Source organism: Heptranchias perlo, chromosome 4 (genome assembly GCF_035084215.1).
Source record: "Heptranchias perlo isolate sHepPer1 chromosome 4, sHepPer1.hap1, whole genome shotgun sequence".
Classification (NCBI taxonomy): Eukaryota; Metazoa; Chordata; class Chondrichthyes; order Hexanchiformes; family Hexanchidae; genus Heptranchias; species Heptranchias perlo.
Genome location: NC_090328.1, coordinates 47,552,796 through 47,571,003, shown reverse-complemented (window position 1 = coordinate 47,571,003; position 18,208 = coordinate 47,552,796). Strand labels below are relative to the sequence as shown.

At 44.9% G+C, this 18,208-nt stretch overlaps 2 protein-coding genes across 2 annotated transcripts in view; one reads left to right on the top strand and one right to left on the bottom strand.

The window, feature by feature from the left end:
• Positions 1-6,214, top strand: part of LOC137320909 (protein limb expression 1 homolog) — a 61,056-nt gene extending 54,842 nt beyond the window's left edge. The window contains exons 5-6 of the mRNA XM_067982898.1: positions 4,577-4,654; positions 5,543-6,214. Coding sequence (XP_067838999.1) covers positions 4,577-4,654; positions 5,543-5,845 — 381 coding nt within the window. The 3' untranslated portion in view covers positions 5,846-6,214. The remainder of the gene's footprint in view (positions 1-4,576; positions 4,655-5,542) is intronic.
• Positions 6,215-12,606: 6,392 nt separating this feature from the next.
• Positions 12,607-18,208, bottom strand: part of LOC137320904 (2'-5'-oligoadenylate synthase 1A-like) — a 45,150-nt gene continuing 39,548 nt past the window's right edge. Inside the window, exon 9 of the mRNA XM_067982886.1 lies at positions 12,607-17,144. Within this exon, the coding sequence (XP_067838987.1) occupies positions 16,988-17,144 (157 nt within the window). The 3' untranslated portion in view covers positions 12,607-16,987. The remainder of the gene's footprint in view (positions 17,145-18,208) is intronic.

Here is an 18,208-nt window from a genome sequence, read left to right as displayed (position 1 = left end):
TGAGCATGAAGGGGTGGCACAAGGGTGTTTGAAGGTTTGTCATGGTTGTTACTTATATTGAATTTCTGACCAACTCACATCACACATTCTATTGGCACCACTACTGCCATGTCTTCGCGAATCCTGTCCGGTTTGTGCAATAATGCCCGCTCCTGGGTATCACTATGAGGACCCACCACTGATGCCACCCATTGTGTCACTACAGAGTGGGTGTAGGTGTATTTGCAGGGCTCTTCTGCGCAGACAACTGAGAGACATCGGCGATGTCCCCGGTTGCACCCTGGAAGGATGCGGAGGAGAAGTTCGGGAGGGCAGTGGTGACTTTGACACCGACAGGTAGGAAGATGGTGCTGGGGCCAGCCAGGAGCAGCTCGGCATGAAAGAGGCTGCAGATGTCCACGGCTACATGTCGAGTGACTCTGAACCTCCGTGTACACTGCTGCTCAGAGAGGTCCAGGAGGCTGAGCCTCGGTCTGTGGAACCTGTGGCGAGGGTAGTGCCCACTGCGACGCATCTCTCTCTGCGGTAGCCCTCCCTCCTGCTGTACAGGTGGATGTGTCACAGCACTCTGTTGTGGAGCTCCACGTGTCAGAGGTGGACGGCGTGGATGGCGAGGCTGGTGATGCTGTTCGCCCTCTGAGGAGGTCATGACTGCAGCTACGGCGGCCCCCATCCGCAAGATGTACATCTGAGGGGGTCCGCAAGGTAGGTACATGTCTCTGGACCCCGGGGTAAGTGTGCAGGTTGGTGACTTTGACCGTCAGGAGGAGGGCGGTGGAGGCCAAACTTTGTCCCAAGTGACAGAGTGGCCTCCTGCAATGAGTGAGGGTCTCCCCCCCAACCTGTCAAATGGACCTTTGCTGCTGCCACAGGCTGACAGCTGCAACACGTCCATTCCAGCTGGGAGTGTTTCCCCCAGTGTGGGAAACAGTCCCATGTTGCTCAAAAATCACACACAGTCCCTTAATCAGGTCAGTTAATGGCCTGAAATAGCAAAGTAAATATTGTCAAGTGGCATCCCGCTGGCTTTAAATGCCTGCGGGATTCCAACCAGCGGGGGCTGCGCGCGCTCGCCGGCGCGTCAGCGGGGAACCCGGAAGTGGGCGGGATCGAGGCGCGATCCGGTCCCGCTCCTGGATTTCGCAATTTTCAAGGCCCCCCCGCCGAGAACGCACCCGAGAGCGGGTGCTAAAATCGGGCCCCAAGAGTCTCCAAGACATAACGAGAGAGGAAGTACTGGAGGGACTGGAATCCTTGGAAGTTGATTAGTCACCAGGGCCGGATGGATTGTTTCCTAGGCTATTGAAGGAAGCGAGGGAGGAAATAACGGATGCTCTGAGGATCATTTTCCAATCTTTCACCAGATACAGGGGAGGTACCGGAGGATTGGAAGACTGCGAACGTAGTACCTTTGTTTAAAAAGGGTACGAGGGAAAGGCCGAACAATTGTAGGCCGGTCAGTCTTACCTCGGTGGTGGGCAAACTATTAGAATCAATACTGAGAGATAGGATAAACTGTCACTTGGAAAGGCATGGTTTAATCAGGGATAGTCAGCATGGATTTGTTCAGGGAAGTTCATGCCTTACAAATCTGATTAAATTCTTTGTGGAAGTGACAAGGAGGATTGATGAGGGTAGTGCAGTGGATGTTGTCTACATGGATTTTAGTAAGGCATTTGACAAGATGCCACATGGCAGACTGGTCAGAAAGGTAAAAGCCCATGGGATACAGGGAAATGTGACGTATTGGATCCAAAATTGGCTCAGTAACAGGAAACAAAGTGTTAAAGTTGATGGATGTATTTGCGAATGGAAATCCGTTTCCAGTGGTGTGCCACAGGGCTCAGTGTTGGGTCCCTTGCTGTTTGTGGTATGTATTAATGATTTGGACTTGAGTGTAGGGGGCATGATTGGCAAATTTGCAGATGACACAAAAATTGGCCATGTAGTTGATTGTGAAGAGGATAGCTGTAGACTCCAAGAGGATATTAATGGGTTGGTGGAGTGGGCGGAAAAGTGGCAAATGGAGTTCAACCTGGAGAAGTGTGAGGTAATGCACTTAGGGAGGGCAAACAGTAAAAGGGAATACGCAGTAAATGGGAATATATTGAGGGGGGTAGAGGAAGTGAGAGACCTTGGAGTGCATGTGCACGGGTCCCTGAAGGTGGCAGTACAGGTAGATAAAGTTGTGAAGAAGGCATATGGAATGCTCTCCGTTATTAGTCGAGGTATAGAATACAAAAGCAGGGATGTAATGATGGAACTGTATAAAACGCTGGTAAGGCCACAGCTGGAGTATTGTGCACAGTTCTGGTCACCACATTACAGGAAGGACGTAATTGCTCTAGAGAGAGTGCAGAGAAGATTTATAAGAATATTGCCAGGGTTTGAAAATTGCAGCTACGAGGAGAGATTGCATAGGCTGGGGTTGTTTTCCTTGGAGCAGAGGAGGCTGAGGGGTGACTTGATTGAGGTGTACAAAATTATGAGGGGCCCACATAGAGTAGACAGGAAGTACCTGTTTCCCCTAGCGGAGAGTTCAAGAACTAGAGGACATAGATTTAAGCGGATTGGTGGAAGGATTAGAGGGGACGTGAGGAAAAACTTTTTTACCCAGAGGGTGGTGGGTGTATGGAATTTGCTGCCTGAATTGGTGGTAGAGGCAGGGACCCTCAACTCTTTTAAAAAGTACCTGGACCTGCACCTAAAGTGCTGTAAGCTGCAAGGCTACGGACCGGGTGCTGGAAGGTGGGATTAGAATGGGCACCTGGTTGTTCTTCAAGCCGGCGCGGATACGATGGGCCGAATGGCCACCTTCTGTGCTGTATCTTTTCTATGGTTCTATGGACTGTGTCAGACCACAGCTTTCAGTTTATCAGCTTGGTAAAATGCATCTCCTCTGCATTCAACTATTGTACAGTAGGCACAGCTGCTTAACTGCTCATTAGTCAAATGAATGGAAAATAATTCAGTGACATGTTTTAGAAAAGAGGAGATTCAGGGGTGATTTGAAAGATATATTTAAAATTATGATGGGATTGAATAGAGTAGATAGAAACAGACTGTTTCCAGTGACAGAGAGTGAAGGGACATAGATATAAAATTAAATGTAAAAGATTTAGGACAGAAAGCAGGAGAGCTTTTTTACAGAGACGGTTATGAGGCTGTGGAATGCACTACCACTGGTAGTTATTAAAGCAGAGACCACGTCAACATTTAAGACTAGGTTAGATAAGTGGTCGAAGGAAAGGGGAACAAAGAGATATGGGAAAAGGATGGGCATATGGGATTAGGACTACTGCTCTTGTGGTGGATAAACATGAACATGGACTGGTTTGGCCAAATGGCCTATTTCTGTGTTGTAATTTCTATATAATTCTAAGTGATTGTCATTTTCCTAAAACTTATGAATTGATTCTCATGGCCCATAACTTATACTTATTACCGACTGGGAGAAGGACAAGACAATCCCATTCTTGTTTTGGTGTTGAGCGCAAGCTGAATCGCTGTGGCTTATTTTCTCATACCGCCCATGAACACATGGAAAGTAGAGAGTATGATCTAGAGACCAATAAGAAAAAAACACTTGACAATTTAATGTTACTTTGCAGCTTGTTTTATCACCTCAGCTGAGACTATTTTTCTGAATCTGTTTCGATTCATTCAATACAGTCATTAAATTTACTATTGTATATATACACTAATTCCTGTACTAGAATCGTAGAATGATACAGCACAGAAGGAGGCCATTCGGCCCATTGTGCCTGTGCTGGCTCTTTGAAAGAGCTGTCCAATTAGTCCCACTCCCCTGCCCTTTCCCCTTAGCTCTGCAAGTTTTCCCCTTCAAGTATTTATCCAATTCCTTTTTGAAAGTTATTATTGAATCTGTTTCCACCACCCTTTCAGGCAGTGCATTCCAGATCATAAGAACTCGCTGCGTAAAAAAAATTCTCCTCATCTTGCCTCTGGTTCGTTTGCCAATTACCTGAAATCTGTGTCCTCTGGTTACCGATCCTTCTGCCACTGGAAACAGTTTCTCCTTATTTACTCTATCAAAACCCTTCATGATTTTGAACATCTCTATTAAATCTCTGCTCTAAGGAGAACAATCCCAGCTTTTCTAGTCTATCCGCGTAACGGAAGTCCCGCATCCCTGGTACCATTCTAGTAAATCTCCTTTGCACCCTCTCTAAGGCTTTGACATCCTTCCTAAAGTGTGGTGCCCAGAATTGGACACAATACTCCAGCTGGGGCCTATCCAGCGATTTATAAAGGTTTAGCATAACTTCCTTGCTTTTGTACTCTATGCCTTGGTTGAAAAAGCCAAGGATCCCGTATGCTTTCTTAATAGGCTTCTCAACTTGTCCTGCCACCTTCAAAGATTTGTGTATGTCCACCCCTAGGTCTCCCTGTTCCTGCATTTCCTTTAAAATTGTACCATTTAGTTTATATTGCCTCTCCTCATTCTTCCTACCAAAATGCAGCATTTCACTAATAAAGTAAATAATTTAATTTTTTGAACTTTGTAAGTTATTACTTCCATTCTGCCAGTGCTCTTTTGCTCTCTTTTTTGCAGGAATTGATGACAGTCTTTCAACTGTTACACTGGAATGGAAGCTTGAAAATTCTGAGAGAAAGGAAGTGTTCCCGTCAGGTAATGTTTTAGTTACCAAATCAGGCATGAAGAAATGATTAGCAGCTGATGGGCACTCCAGCAAACTAAACAATTTGAAGCTTAACACTTCACTTAAAAAAAATCGGAACCCAATATCCGTCCTGCAAATGCTGGGTATGCCTATTAGTCTTTAACTTTAAACTATCATTCCTTTGCCTCTGATCCACTTCCTCACTAGTCTGCTGCCCTGGCCTTTGCTCTCTTACTGTGGCCTTTGCTCCATTCTCTCCTGATCCTTTGCCTTGACCTCTGATCCAGCCCTTCAACTTGCTTTCTGCTGCTGCAATCTTTCCCTGGTTTCTATCATTATTCCTTGACCCCTGAACACCCCAGAACAACGCGTATACATGTCTCACTGCTACACCCAGCAAAGGCTGTACTCAAGTGTGGCTGTCACAGTCAGCAAAACATGTATACAGGTATATCTGTCATACCAGCATTGCTTTGACACGTGTCCAACTGTCACCCCAGTACTGTCTGTACACATACCCACTGGCATACCCTGTATAGGGTGTGCATGTGCGTACCTGTCATAGTCAGCAGTAGAAAAAGTGCAGTTCAGTATCTCATTAGCAGGGAATGTATTTCAACATCAGCACAGTCACTAGTAAAGTATGATATATGTGTTTCTCATCAAAAAGTACACTCAAGCAAGAAATGCAAAATGTGAAATATGTTAGACAATAACTTTTCATAAATATATACTGTGAAACATCTTTACTATCATCTTACATTATATCATAATCCTATTACAAGAGCCCAAAATATTAAAATATTTCTAACTGATTTTTATACCATAAGTGACAGTGCCCACATTATAAAACAAATGTATTGTTTTAAATGGTAATCTTCTTTTCCTTTCCACAGGATGTCATTTCCTATTATTCCAAGCAATCTTTGGATGACTGTATGAGAAGTCAGATGGCACTAGATTGGATTTTGAAAGAGAAGAAGATGCCAGGCATTATCTCTCAGGAGCTCCAGTCTTCGCTCAAAGACCTAGAGAAAGCTGGGGAAACTGGACGTGAGCTGCGGTTCCACAAAGAAAAGAAAGAAATTCTGACGCTGGCTCTCAGTCAGATTGCGTCAGGATCTGACAGTGTTCAAATGTGTGAACAGAACATGTGTGATCCCAATTGGTTAGGATTGTGCACAAATTTAGCAACCTAGAACAATTAATTCAAGACAGGAATTTATAACCATGATCAAGATAACATGTGCTTTTCTTACATAAAAGCTCCTCCTGACAGTATTTAAAGATCAGCAACCAATACCTGGACTGGCTATGGAGACCATTATCTTCACAAAACCTTGCAGTTACCACAGCAACATGTGCATAGCAGTAATATGTAGAAGACAGTGTAATAACTAATCTAGGAATAATCTGCACAAAGAAACCATGTAAGGCCTGGTAACCATCGTATAGCGTTCCAATCACGTTATTTGTTCGTGCCACAATGTTTGTATTATCATTGTTATTGTTGTATTGTTATTTATGTTAGAACTGTATCTTGTACACACCTAGTTCAGCTGTCTCACTGCACTAGTACTAAGTGCAATTTTGCTAGATAAACAAAGATTCACTTTGCATACAGAATTACATAGAAATTACAACATGAAAACAGACTGTTCGACCCAACCAGTCTGTGTTTATCCTCTGCGCGAGCAATAGTTTTAATCCCATGAGCCCACCCTATTCCCATTTCTCTTTATTCTCTTTTCCTTCAACCACCTTTCTAATTTATTCTTAAATTTTAACATGAGCCAAGAATATTGTTGGGGCTTCTCTCGCTCCATTGCCATAATTTCGGAAGAGGTTCAGGAGAAACAGGATTTCAGTCAAAGTAATGTGGCAGAGCGGGCGAAGCCCCAATGGAAATCCCCCCCTCCCCCCCCCCCCACCCAGTCTCTGCTTCAGTCACTAAATCTGGTAGTGCATTCTATGCTTCACAACTCCGTGTAAAAAAAAAGTTACTCCAGCTCTCTGTCTTAAATCTCTTGCATTTAATTTTATATCTATATCCCCTCATTCTAGACCCCTCAATCACTGGAAACTGTCTGGTTCTATCCACTCTGTCCTATTCCTTCATGACATTAGACACCTCTATGTAATCTTCTTTGTCCTAATGTAAACAGCGCCAATGTTTCAATTCTTTCGACATATATTTCTATATATTCCGCTGATCGCAAGCATACATTTTGTAAGGAAGAATAAGGAAAGGAAATATACACTAAATAGTAAAACTTTAAAAGGAGTACAGGAGCAGAGACACTTAAGGGGTAATTTTAACCCCCAAGAACGGGTGGGTTGGGGTTGGGTGGGAGGTTAAAATAATTGCTTTTTGGAGCGAGACCACATCCCGTCTCCAACGCGCCCACTTCCGGGTTTGACTCAGGTGCATTTGTGTGTGTGTGCACAACAGACACCAGTAAGTCCCGCCCTCACTTAAAGCCAGCAGGCTGATGCTTAAAGGGGCAATGTACCTCATTGAAATAGTTGAAGTACTTAATTTTGTAAAACAACTTTAACCTTACCTGTTCCGGTTTCCCATCGCTTCCGATTCACGTCAGGTGAAAGCAGGAGGGAAGGGCCGGATCCATAAGGTGAGGGCCTTTATTTCACTGCTTGTGGGCCCAGCGGAGCAGGAGTGCTTCTTCCAGGCCCAACAAGCTCACCTGGCATGACATGACCCCGTGATCGGCCGAACACCTGACGGTGGACCCCCGCTCTTCAAGGCTCACCAGATGTTGTCCATGTCCCCCCACCTCCCTCCCACCACCCCCCTGCCCCCCTCTGGTTTGTTCAAGGCTCCACGATCTCTCCCTCTCTCCCGCCCCCCTCTCTGATTCGCGGCTCCTTTTCTTCCCGACAAGCAGCCAGCCTGTCAGTCTGGCAGCCTAGCGCTTGGGAAACCCGAAAGCACAAATACTTACCTTCAATTGAGTTTCAACCGCAGATTGCGGCGCACTCAATTGGCTTCTGGGTTCCCCACGCGATTATCTAGGGACAGACTGGATTTCCGGCTCCTGCTAAAATTATGCCCTTAGAGGATCAAATACACAATCCTTAAAAGTGGGAGGACAAGTTCAAATTCACCCCCATTATGTTCAGTTTTGGACACCCTACTTTAGGAAGGATGTCAATGCCATGGAAAGGATATAGAACTAGAGGGCATAGTGGCAGGATAAGGGGTCATTTAAGACTGAGATGAGGAGGAATTTCTTCACTTGGAGGGTTGTGAATCTTTGGAATTCTCCATCCCAGAGGGCTGTGGATGCTGAGTCGTTGAATATATTCAAGGCTGAGATAGACAGATTTCTGGACTCTAGGGGAATTAAGGGATGTGGGGATCGAGCAGGAAAGTGCAGTTGAGTTCGAAGATCAGCCATGATCTGATTGAATGGTGGAGCAGGCTCGAGGGGCCATGTGGCCTACTCCTGCTCCTATTTCTTATGTTCTTATGTAGAAGGGATTCACTAATGATGATACTGGGGATGACAGGCTTTAATAATGAGGAAATACTAGAGAAACTGATGTTCTTTTCATTAGAACAAGAAGTTAAGAGATCTAACAGAGATGTTCAAACTTATAAGGGTATTTGATAAGCTAAACTAGGAAAAATTATTCCACAAGTCTCTGAGTCAATAACTAGATGGCTTAAATTTAAGATCATCACCAAAAGAACAAAGGGAGAGGTTAATTTTTTTTTCACTCAGTGGGTAGTTAGGACCCTCCCAGAAATAGTGATGGAAACAGAATCCATAATAGCTTTTAAAAGGGAAATGCCTAAATATTTAAAATTGAAAAAAATTAAAGGATATGGGGAATAAGCAGAGGAATGGGACGGAGTGGATAGTTCTTTCAGAGAGTCTGCACAATTGTGATTGAGTGAGTGGCCTCATTCTGTGGGGCTGAAAATCCGTAGAGATTCTGCCAATCTTCCGCTGTTACTCCGGTGGGAAACCAGTGAAACACCCTGGAAAATAGAGAGACCTGGTTGCACTAGGTGATCTTCATTTCCAAGGGTATCCGATATGCCTTGTTAGAGCCAGAACCTCCACCTGACCCATAAAGGCAAAAGTGGTATGGTGTGGCAGACCCAGGGGAGGGTAGTCCCTATGCCAATAGTTCCCAGAGGTCAGTGCACTGAGTGAGTTGAAGTGCAACGGCATCCAGATGGGTAAAAGTGGATCCTACCACTGTGGTCCAGGACAACAAAGTGTTCTGGACTCCTGAAGACAGGGGGCTTTTAAAGAAAATTCTAGATCAGCACCCTTTCACAGGGAGTTGAGAGAGACATAGTTGTTTGGCGGCGGGGGGGGGGGGGGGGGAAAGAAAGAGTCTGGGCAACCCTCCCCCTAATCCAGCAGGTGCTGCATTTTCCTGCTGCATAGATCAGATGAACACAGGAGACACCCCAGTAGTGGCACTTGCGTCTGCCTACCTCATGCACAACGTATGTCCTCCCACTGACCCTGTAAACTCCAGCAGGGTCAGCACTGGCAGGCGCAATGCAGTTAGGCATCAGCTGGAGCATTGTGTATAATTCTGGGCACCACGCTTTAGAAAAGATGTCAAAGCCTTGGAGAGGGTACAGAGGAAGTTTACCAGGATGATACCAGGGATGAGGAACTTCAGTTGTGTGGAGAGATTGGAGAAGCTGGGATTGTTCTCCTTAGAACAGAGAAGGTTAAGGAGGCCTAATAGAAGTATTCAAAATAATGAAGGGCATTGATAGAGCAAATAGGGAGAAACTGTTTCCTCTGGTAAGTGCGGCTAGTAACCAGAGGTCATAGATTTAAAATAATTGGCAAAAGAACTAGAGGGGAAATAAGGAGAATTTTTTTCACACAGAGGATTGTTAAGATCTGGAACGCACTACCTGAAAGGGTGATGGAAGCAGATTCCATAGGAACTTTCAAAAGGCAATTGGACATGTACTTGAAGAGGACTAATTTGCAGGGTTATGGGGGAAAAGCTGGGGTGTGGGACTAAATTGGACTTTCAAAGGGCTAGCACAGGCATGACGGGCCAAATGGCCTCCTTTTGTGCTGTAAGATTCTGTGATTCTATAACCACCAGGATCATGTTCTGAGGAATTTCAGGCCTTATGATTCTTTGATTAGTATTCGTGAAGAGATTATTTGAAAAACATTTAGGCTCTGAAATTATGCCGTGGGATGATGAGTCCAAATGTTTAACACATTTGCGTGGAATTCATAGGAACGTAGGAATTGTTAGACAAAAAAAGACCAAGGTCCATCTAGTTCACCTTCTACCATCCTGGTAGTCACAGAATACAACAATAATGGAGTTGTTGACTAATCATAGCAATTAATCCCTATCAATTATAAAAACAACAGACCCAAACATGAGGTAAGGAAAACCCCCGTGGTGGATAGACGTTCCTCCCTTTGCTATTTCAGTGGCACTGTTAATCCACTTATTTTACCAGGATAACACCTCAATGAAAATAATGGAGAGATGAATTTCAGATGAACACATTACGAGTTAATACTATCCCACAGTGTAATTTTAAGACCCTAATATGTGTTCAGAAGACATTTTTCAGTGTTTACTCACTGTGTTTGTCTCATTTGTCCGTGAGCTGAGAATCAGCTGATTGCTCAGCTGTTGCAGTGTTAGCCAGCAACAACTAATTTGCTGGGTCACAGCTCACAGCCCATGATTCCAATGATCCCCATCGGCAACTTTCACAGTGCTGATCTCAGCAGAGCTGCTGGCTTATAAATTCAGTTTTCCTGCTGACAGAATTTAAATCATAAGACCGTGGAAATTTAATCTTCAAGAAATGGCAAGATTTTGGCAGACAGTTGACTTAGAGGGGTTAAAAATGAGTTTAAAAAGCAGCCAACTTCCTGGATATCTGGGTGGTCGAGTTGGTGGGACATAAATTGTGCAGTTAAGATTGGTTTCAAAATGGAAACTTAAAAAAGTATCAATTTAGCAAGGACGTTTACGTGAAATTCCAATGTAAGCTCCCTATTAGGAATGAGCATTCAGAAGTTGGCTTTGATGACATCCAGGTGATTAAAGGCCAAACTTTAAGAGTGGTCAATTATGTGGGCACAATGAAGCTGAAGATGGGTGATTGGAAACCTGAACATCTTTGTTTCAACTATCTGCTGTAGAAGATCTGAAGCTCAGCCCGATATCCCTTTGAGCACTAAAATACCTTTACAGTTTTAAAAGTATGCATGTATTATGGTTATGGAAGTGTGCTGTAACTACCAAGGAGCAGGCACGCTCTGCATCAGTAATAACTGGGCACAGGCATACTTTTACTGCAGAATTAAGTACACAATGACTCAAAGCTTGTGCTGTGAGGGGAGCCTAACCTTTCAAAGCTAAGCTGTTTCAGGCTTTTAAAACACAGACAGCTGCTTCTTCTTCTTGCTGCCAAAACATTGACGAGAGAGAGGGAGAAAAAAAGAAAGCTCTCTTGAAACTCCAACCTTAAACTGATGAGATAAGGGTCCAAGTCCATCACAGTTAGAGTGAATGTTTACCCTTTGATTTGTGAGCAGGAGGCTCTCCAACACTGCTTAACTGAGCCCATGCTGTGCAAATGGAAAGGAACAACAGCTGGATCCTTAGTTTAATCACTCCTGTGATGCGCCTTGGGACATTTTATTACATTAAAGGTGCTATATAAATGCAAGTTGTTGTTGTTAAGTATTGACCTATTCACAATAGCAGCAAATATTTGAGACTGTACATAATCTCTTTGGATACTAATTAACCTTCAACTCCCCATTATGAGCCTGAACAAAATTTCAGGCTGATGGCTTACTGTTGAGAAAAAGTGCTGAATCTAGCATTACAGCAAATTTCTGAGTTAAAAAATCCAGCTCAGGCAACCCAGGCAAATTGCAATTTGCCAAAGTACTAAGGCCATTAGTCATGAGCTCGGGTGATGCATGCATTTATCTTGGCACTGTATCAGTCAACATCCTCAATCTGCCTCAGTGATCACTCTATCAGAGGGACATAAGGACTCCTCTCAAAGGTCTGGCCTCTGTTTTACAGCCTAGATTAGCAACTCCTTAGGTGGTAGGAAACTTGAGATTGGACTTTTCCTTTCCCAGGAATGGGTTTGTGTCCTTGTCTTACAGGAAATAAGTGGAATGGTTAATGACCATTGCCTAAAGTTCTGTGGTTACTACATAGTTGAAGGTCCTAAGGGCACAGATACAAGTGGGGCCCTAAGTGTGGACCTGATCACTGATCAGGACCCACCTGCAGTCGAGTTGAGGCTCATTCAGATATCGCTGTCTGGAAAAAGATACTTTAAGGGATCTGGACATTGGCTTGTGGGATCAGTAGTATATTCCTCAGAAGTTGTGCAATGCTGGGCCCCACAGGATCCTGATGACTGTAGGTATATCTCTGGATGCCTTGCTTGGAATGTGCAGAATAGGTGTTGCAAATCCCTCTGGCAATGGTGCTCTCTGCTTCCTTTCTTACACTCACTAATTATGTGGCATTGGCATGGAATTTAGAGGGATACAGTAATCAATCATATAATTGTGAATAGCTTGTAGCATCCTTTAGTTTCCAACTATATTGTTCAACATCACTGGGAAACTTTGGATCACTGGCTGATTACTTTTTTCATTAAAAGGGCAATGTTTTTACTCAAGATATTTTTTGGGTTCTTTGTCTCTGACCACTTCCATAGGTGAATGCCCCCATGTTCTAAAGCATGCTCAGATAGCTAAGTAAATTAGTAATGTGTCCAGTGGCCGAACAGAGAACCCTCTGCACTTCATTTTGGCTTACTGCTTTGATCATGCATCCTCACATGATCCTCCTTGATGTTGGAAGGCAGCAGAATAACATTACACACAATTGTGACTATATCTTTATCTGCTAAAGAAATTTATTAAACAGTAAAAGAATCAGTAAACAGAAGCAGTGGCACACCATTAATTTTACAGTAGTTATTAAACTTAATTATCACCTCAAGTTAGTAGAAAGTAACAAATAACTGTGACTGCTGCTCTGAACTATGTAGGGATGAAAACCCACAGAGCAACATTCCAGAGTAAGTGCTGAGATACCCTCAAACAGGATCTCCGGTGCTGACAGGAATGGAGCTAACGTTTGAATGGAACTAAAAGACAAAGATTCGCTTGCAGACCTTAGATAGGAAAAGTGATGGGACAATAGTTTGGAAAGGATGGGTTTTCTGACTGGGATGTGATAACTAGAGTTTTGAAGGAGAGAGAGACAGCGTCTGTGAAAAGGGAACCATTAACGATATCTGCCAACATGGGGGCCAGGAATGGGAGCTGAATGATCAGGAGTTGGATGGGGAACTCTCACACTTGTTAGGTGTCTAACAATCAAACAGTGGCCACCTTCCTTGGGAGGCAAGTAAGGTGTTTTTGGATTTGAGACGACTCCAAGATAACACACCTAGTGTCGGAAATTTAAAACCAAGTCAACTCTTTGTGGCAGACTCAATAATCTGAACCAGGCATTTCTGCAGTTCTCTAATGCACTGTTAATGATCGACCAGCCAGCCTGGAGGAGTAAAGCTGTCACTGGAGGCTGGGGTTCTTCTCACTTCGCTCCAGATAACCTTAAAAGTCACTGCTGTATGGGTAGGGTGATTTGAGCTAAACAAGCAGAGTAGTGCTTACCAGTGGTCTGTTTCATGTGGTTTTAGTTGGTTGAACTCCAAAAGTACCCTGTGCACACTTAGGAGTCCCTAAGCCGTGGCCTTGCTAACCCACACCTAAGAGGGGAGGGATGGGGGGAGGGGGGAGGGGGGAGAGAGAGGGTGTGTAAGCTATATTGGGAGGACAGAAATTCTACAGGTGCAGATGGAGAGGCAAGAGAGTGTCAGCATTAATGGGGGAAATTACCAAAATGAACTGGTGGAATTGAGTGTTCCAGCTTGAAAAAAAAGACTATCCTTTATATAACACCTTTCATGGCCTTAGGATGTCCCAAAGCGCTACACAGCCAATGAACTACTTTTGAAGTGTGGTCACCGTTATAATGTAAAGCTTTACTCTGCTGCTATGTTGGGTCAGGTCTTGGACAGAAATTTGTTTTCTTCTGGACCAAATTCCATTTCTCCACTGGCTTTTGGGCTTTATTGTGGCCTGCACCTTTGCTGCCTTTTCTACTGAGACTGTATTCTCTGCTAGACAGCCTCTATTCCAGTATCTGGCCTGCTTCTGTGGGCTCAGTTTTCTGCTTCTCTACTGAGCAAGTACTGATCTATTCCTCCAAGTGCCCATCCTGCTCTTGATTCTACTCCCATGCTACTGAATGATCTCTGCTTTGTTGCTATTCACTTGCTTCCTGTGCCTGCCAACTCCACTCATTCTTCAGAACATCTGCCTCACCGTTTGCTGGACTGGGTTGGATCGGCTCCTCAAGCTTTCTGCTGCTCCTGGTCTTGTGTACTCCTCACCTCCCTGCAGCTGTTCCGCAGGCCAGATCTCTCATCTGCATGGGTTTACCTTTCACCCTCTCCTGGCTCCCTGAACTTCACTGCTCTTTGCCTTCATTCCCATTGTTCCTCATTCCTCTTTTGGTATATCAGATCCGTTTGTGATACTGTTAACACCTGAGGCCACGACGCACCTTCTCTGGACCCTTGGGTCAACCTCTGCTGGCTTATGGTTGATTCCCCATTCCTCTTTGGCCCACTAATTTCACTGGACAACTGATACTTTCCCCTTCGAATGGTTCCTGGATCCACTTACTCTCCAAATAAGGTAGTGGAAATTTGGAGGAGGAGAGGAGTGCTAGATTGAATTGAGGAGGAGAGGGAGAAGAGTGCCAGTACGATTTGGAAGGGTTGGAAGAAGAGTGTGCCTCTGTGAAGAGGTGGGGCGTTGGATGGAGTACAGTGTCTTTGTGAACTGATATTGGGGTGGGGGGGGGATGGGGGGTGGGGGGTGTAGATTGGAGAGACTGAATGTTGAGATAACTTCTAGAGTTGTAATGGTCTAGTTGGCCTGTTAAAAATCTGTCAATTGCGAAAAATAAAAGTGCTTAAAATTAACCAGATTGCTTCATTTTTAATATAAAAGCTCAACATTTTCCAGGGCAGCAATTTTGTGCCATTAACAATTGGATTACACCCTAGAGACTTTTATTTACTTATGTTTTTCTTCAATGTAAATGGAGCAACGTTATGTATCCCCACAGCATAAGGTATAAAGTCTGTGAAGTGGGTCAAAATCCTGGAACTCCCTTCCTAACAGCAATTTTTTTATTCGTTCATGGGATGTGGGCGTCGCTGGCAAGGCCGGAATTTATTGCCCATCCCTAATTGCCCTTGAGAAGCTGGTGGTGAGCCGCCTTCTTGAACCGCTGCAGTTCGTGTGGTGAAGGTTCTCCCACAGTGCTGTTAGGGAGTTCCAGGATTTTGACCCAGCAACAATGAAGGAACGGTGATATATTTCCAAGTCGGGATGGTGTGTGACTTGGAGGGGAACATGCAGATGGTGTTGTTCCCATGTGCCTGCTGCTCTTGTCCTTCTAGGTGGTAGAGGTCACGGGTTTGGGAGATGCTGTCGAAGAAGCCTTGGCGAGTTGCTGCAGTGCATCCTGTGGATGGTACACACTGCAGCCACGGTGCGCCAATGGTGAAGGGAGTGAACGTTTAGGGTGGTGGATGGGGTACCAATCAAGCGGGCTGCTTTGTCCTGGATGATGTCGAGCGTCTTGAGTGTTGTTGGAGCTGCACTCATCCAAGCAAGTGGAGAGTATTACATCACACTCCTGACTTGTGCCTTGTAGATGGCGGAAAGGCTTTGGGGAGTCAGGAGGTGAGTCACTCGCTGCAGAATACCCAGCCTCTGACCTGCTCTTGTAGCCACAGTATTTAAATGGCTGGTCCAGTTAAGTTTCTGATCAATGGTGACCCCCAGGATGTTGATGGTGGGGGATTCGGCGATGGTAATGCCATTGAATATCAAGGCGTGGTGCTTAGACTCTCTCTTGTTGGAGATGGCCATCGCCTGGCACGAATGTTACTTGCCACTTATGAGCCCAAGCCTGGATGTTGTCCAGGTCTTGCTGCATGCGGGCTCAGACTGCTTCATTATTTGAGGGTTTGCGAATGGAACTGAACACTGTGCAATCATTAGCGAACATCCCCATTTCTGACCTTATGATGAAGGGAAGGTCATTGGTGAAGCAGCTGAAGATGGTTGGGCCTAGGACACTGCCCTGAGGAACTCCTGCAGCAATGTCCTGGGGCTGAGATGATTGGCCTCCAACAACCACTACCATCTTCCTTTGTGCTAGGTATGACTCCAGCCACTGGAGAGTTTTCTCCAATTCCCATTGACTTCAATTTTACTAGGGCTCCTTGGTGCCACAATCGGTCAAATGCTGCCTTGATGTCAAGGGTAGTCACTCTCACCTCACCTCTGGAATTCAGCTCTATTTTCCATGTTTGGACCAATGCTGTAATGAGGTCTGGAGCCGAGTGGTCCTGGCAGAACCCAAACTGAGCATCGGTGAGCAGGTTATTGGTGAGCAAGTGCCGCTTGATAGCACTGTCGACGACACCTTCCATCACTTTGCTGATGATTGAGAGTAGACTGATGGGGCATTAACTGGCCGGATTGGATTTGTCCTGCTTTTTGTGGACAGGACATACCTGGGCAATTTTCCACATTGTCGGGTGGATGCCAGTGTTGTAGCTGTACTGGAACAGCTTGGCTAGAGGCACAGCTAGTTCTGGAGCACAAGTCTTCAGCACTACAGCTGGGATGTTGTCGGGGCCCATAGCCTTTGCTGTATCCAGTGCACTCAGCCGTTTCTTGATATGACGTGGAGTGAATCGAATTGGCTGAAGACTGGCTTCTGTGATGGTGGGGATATTGGGAGGAGGCCGAGGTGTGGGAGAACCTTCACCACACGGACTGCAGCGGTTCAAGGCGGCGGCTCACCACCACCTTCTCAAGGGCAATTAGGGATGGGCAAAAAAAAGTTATTTGTTTTCACACATCACAGGCTTATAATCAGGGACATTCTTGGGTTGTTAGCTTTTTTGAAACAATTGGTCAGCTTTTGCTAATTTGCTAGGTCAGCATGTACGATACCGATCCAGAGTCCTAGAAATCGAGGTATCTTAGAAGGCAGGAGCTCATGTCCCTTCTTTCTCACTTGTGCACAGGCATCAGAATTAAGTAAAATGCTCTATTATATTAATTTATTACATAAATGCCACACCTTTTCCTTTGTAACTTATTTTGTAGTTACCTAGGGAATACTCTGATACATATATTGTTCAGGTGAAAATAAAATGAATGTCACCAGTTATTGGTGAACAGCCATGGATCCTTTGCTTGCATACCACTGAGAAGTGGCTTCAGAAGACTTTGACGAGCTACATGAGTTACTTCATCCCAAGCATTGCTATTTTCACAGACATTGAATGTGGGGTTAACTGGATCCAAAACAAAAGGTCTGGAATTGAAAACAAACAATATCAATATTTAAACTTACTTGGAAATTTCAAACGTTAAAATAAGGGCCCTAAAAATCCTCAGACCAACAATCCAACCTTCAATGCCGATCACAGTGTATTTCCTGAGGTCAGGAGGAGGTTTCCTAATTTGCTGGTAAATGGCAGGCATCTATGCCACTAGGGTCACATGGTCTGTAAGACCCTGGAAATATTGAAAGGCGTTGTCTGGATTGCCCATTCATTGACCCATTTCCCATTCTCCTCCTATGACAGATGCCCAAGAAGCGCCCATGGGTGCCTGCTGGCAGTATTCAAATTAAATGACCCCGCTCTGATGCCAGATAGTCCGGTGGTGCCAGCAGTGGAGGTCACTGGCACCCGTTCCGCTGCACTTCCATCAGCGAAGCAGGGCCAAAGATGTTTCAGCCCCTTTGTCTTCACAGTGCGGTGATCACTCCTACCAATGCTCTCAAGGATAGACATGTCTGCATTGGTGTGGATGAGGTAGGTTACCCCTCCATGTTGGTTCTTTTATCAATTTATGCAAGCCCAATCTGGCAGCTTTCACGACTTGATCAACTGAGTCAGTGGTGGTACTACCAGGCCAGGCTTGGCAGTGAACATTGAAGTCCCCCACCCAGAGTAGATTCTGTATCCTTGATTCCCTTAGTGCTTTCTCCAAATGGTGTTCAACAATTGAGATGGGGGGGGGATGGGGGTGATCAGCCAGAGGATTCCTTGGCATTGTTTGACCTAAAGCTATGAGCTTTCATGGGGCTAGAAGTGAACGTTAAAGATTACTGCATATTACTGTGCCCCACCTCTGGTGAGTTATCCTTTCAATGGGACAGGACATACCCAGAGATGGTGATGGAGGATTCTGGAATGTTGGTTTGTTGTTTGACTCATCTGTGGGACAGCTCTCTCAACTTGGGCTTCAATCCTCAGATGTCAGTGAGGATGACTTTACAGGGTTGACTGAGCTGGATTGTCCGAGTCCTGTCCTAAGATAGTGTGAGAGTTGCTGGAGATATTCTTTTTTTTAATTCATTCATGGGATGTG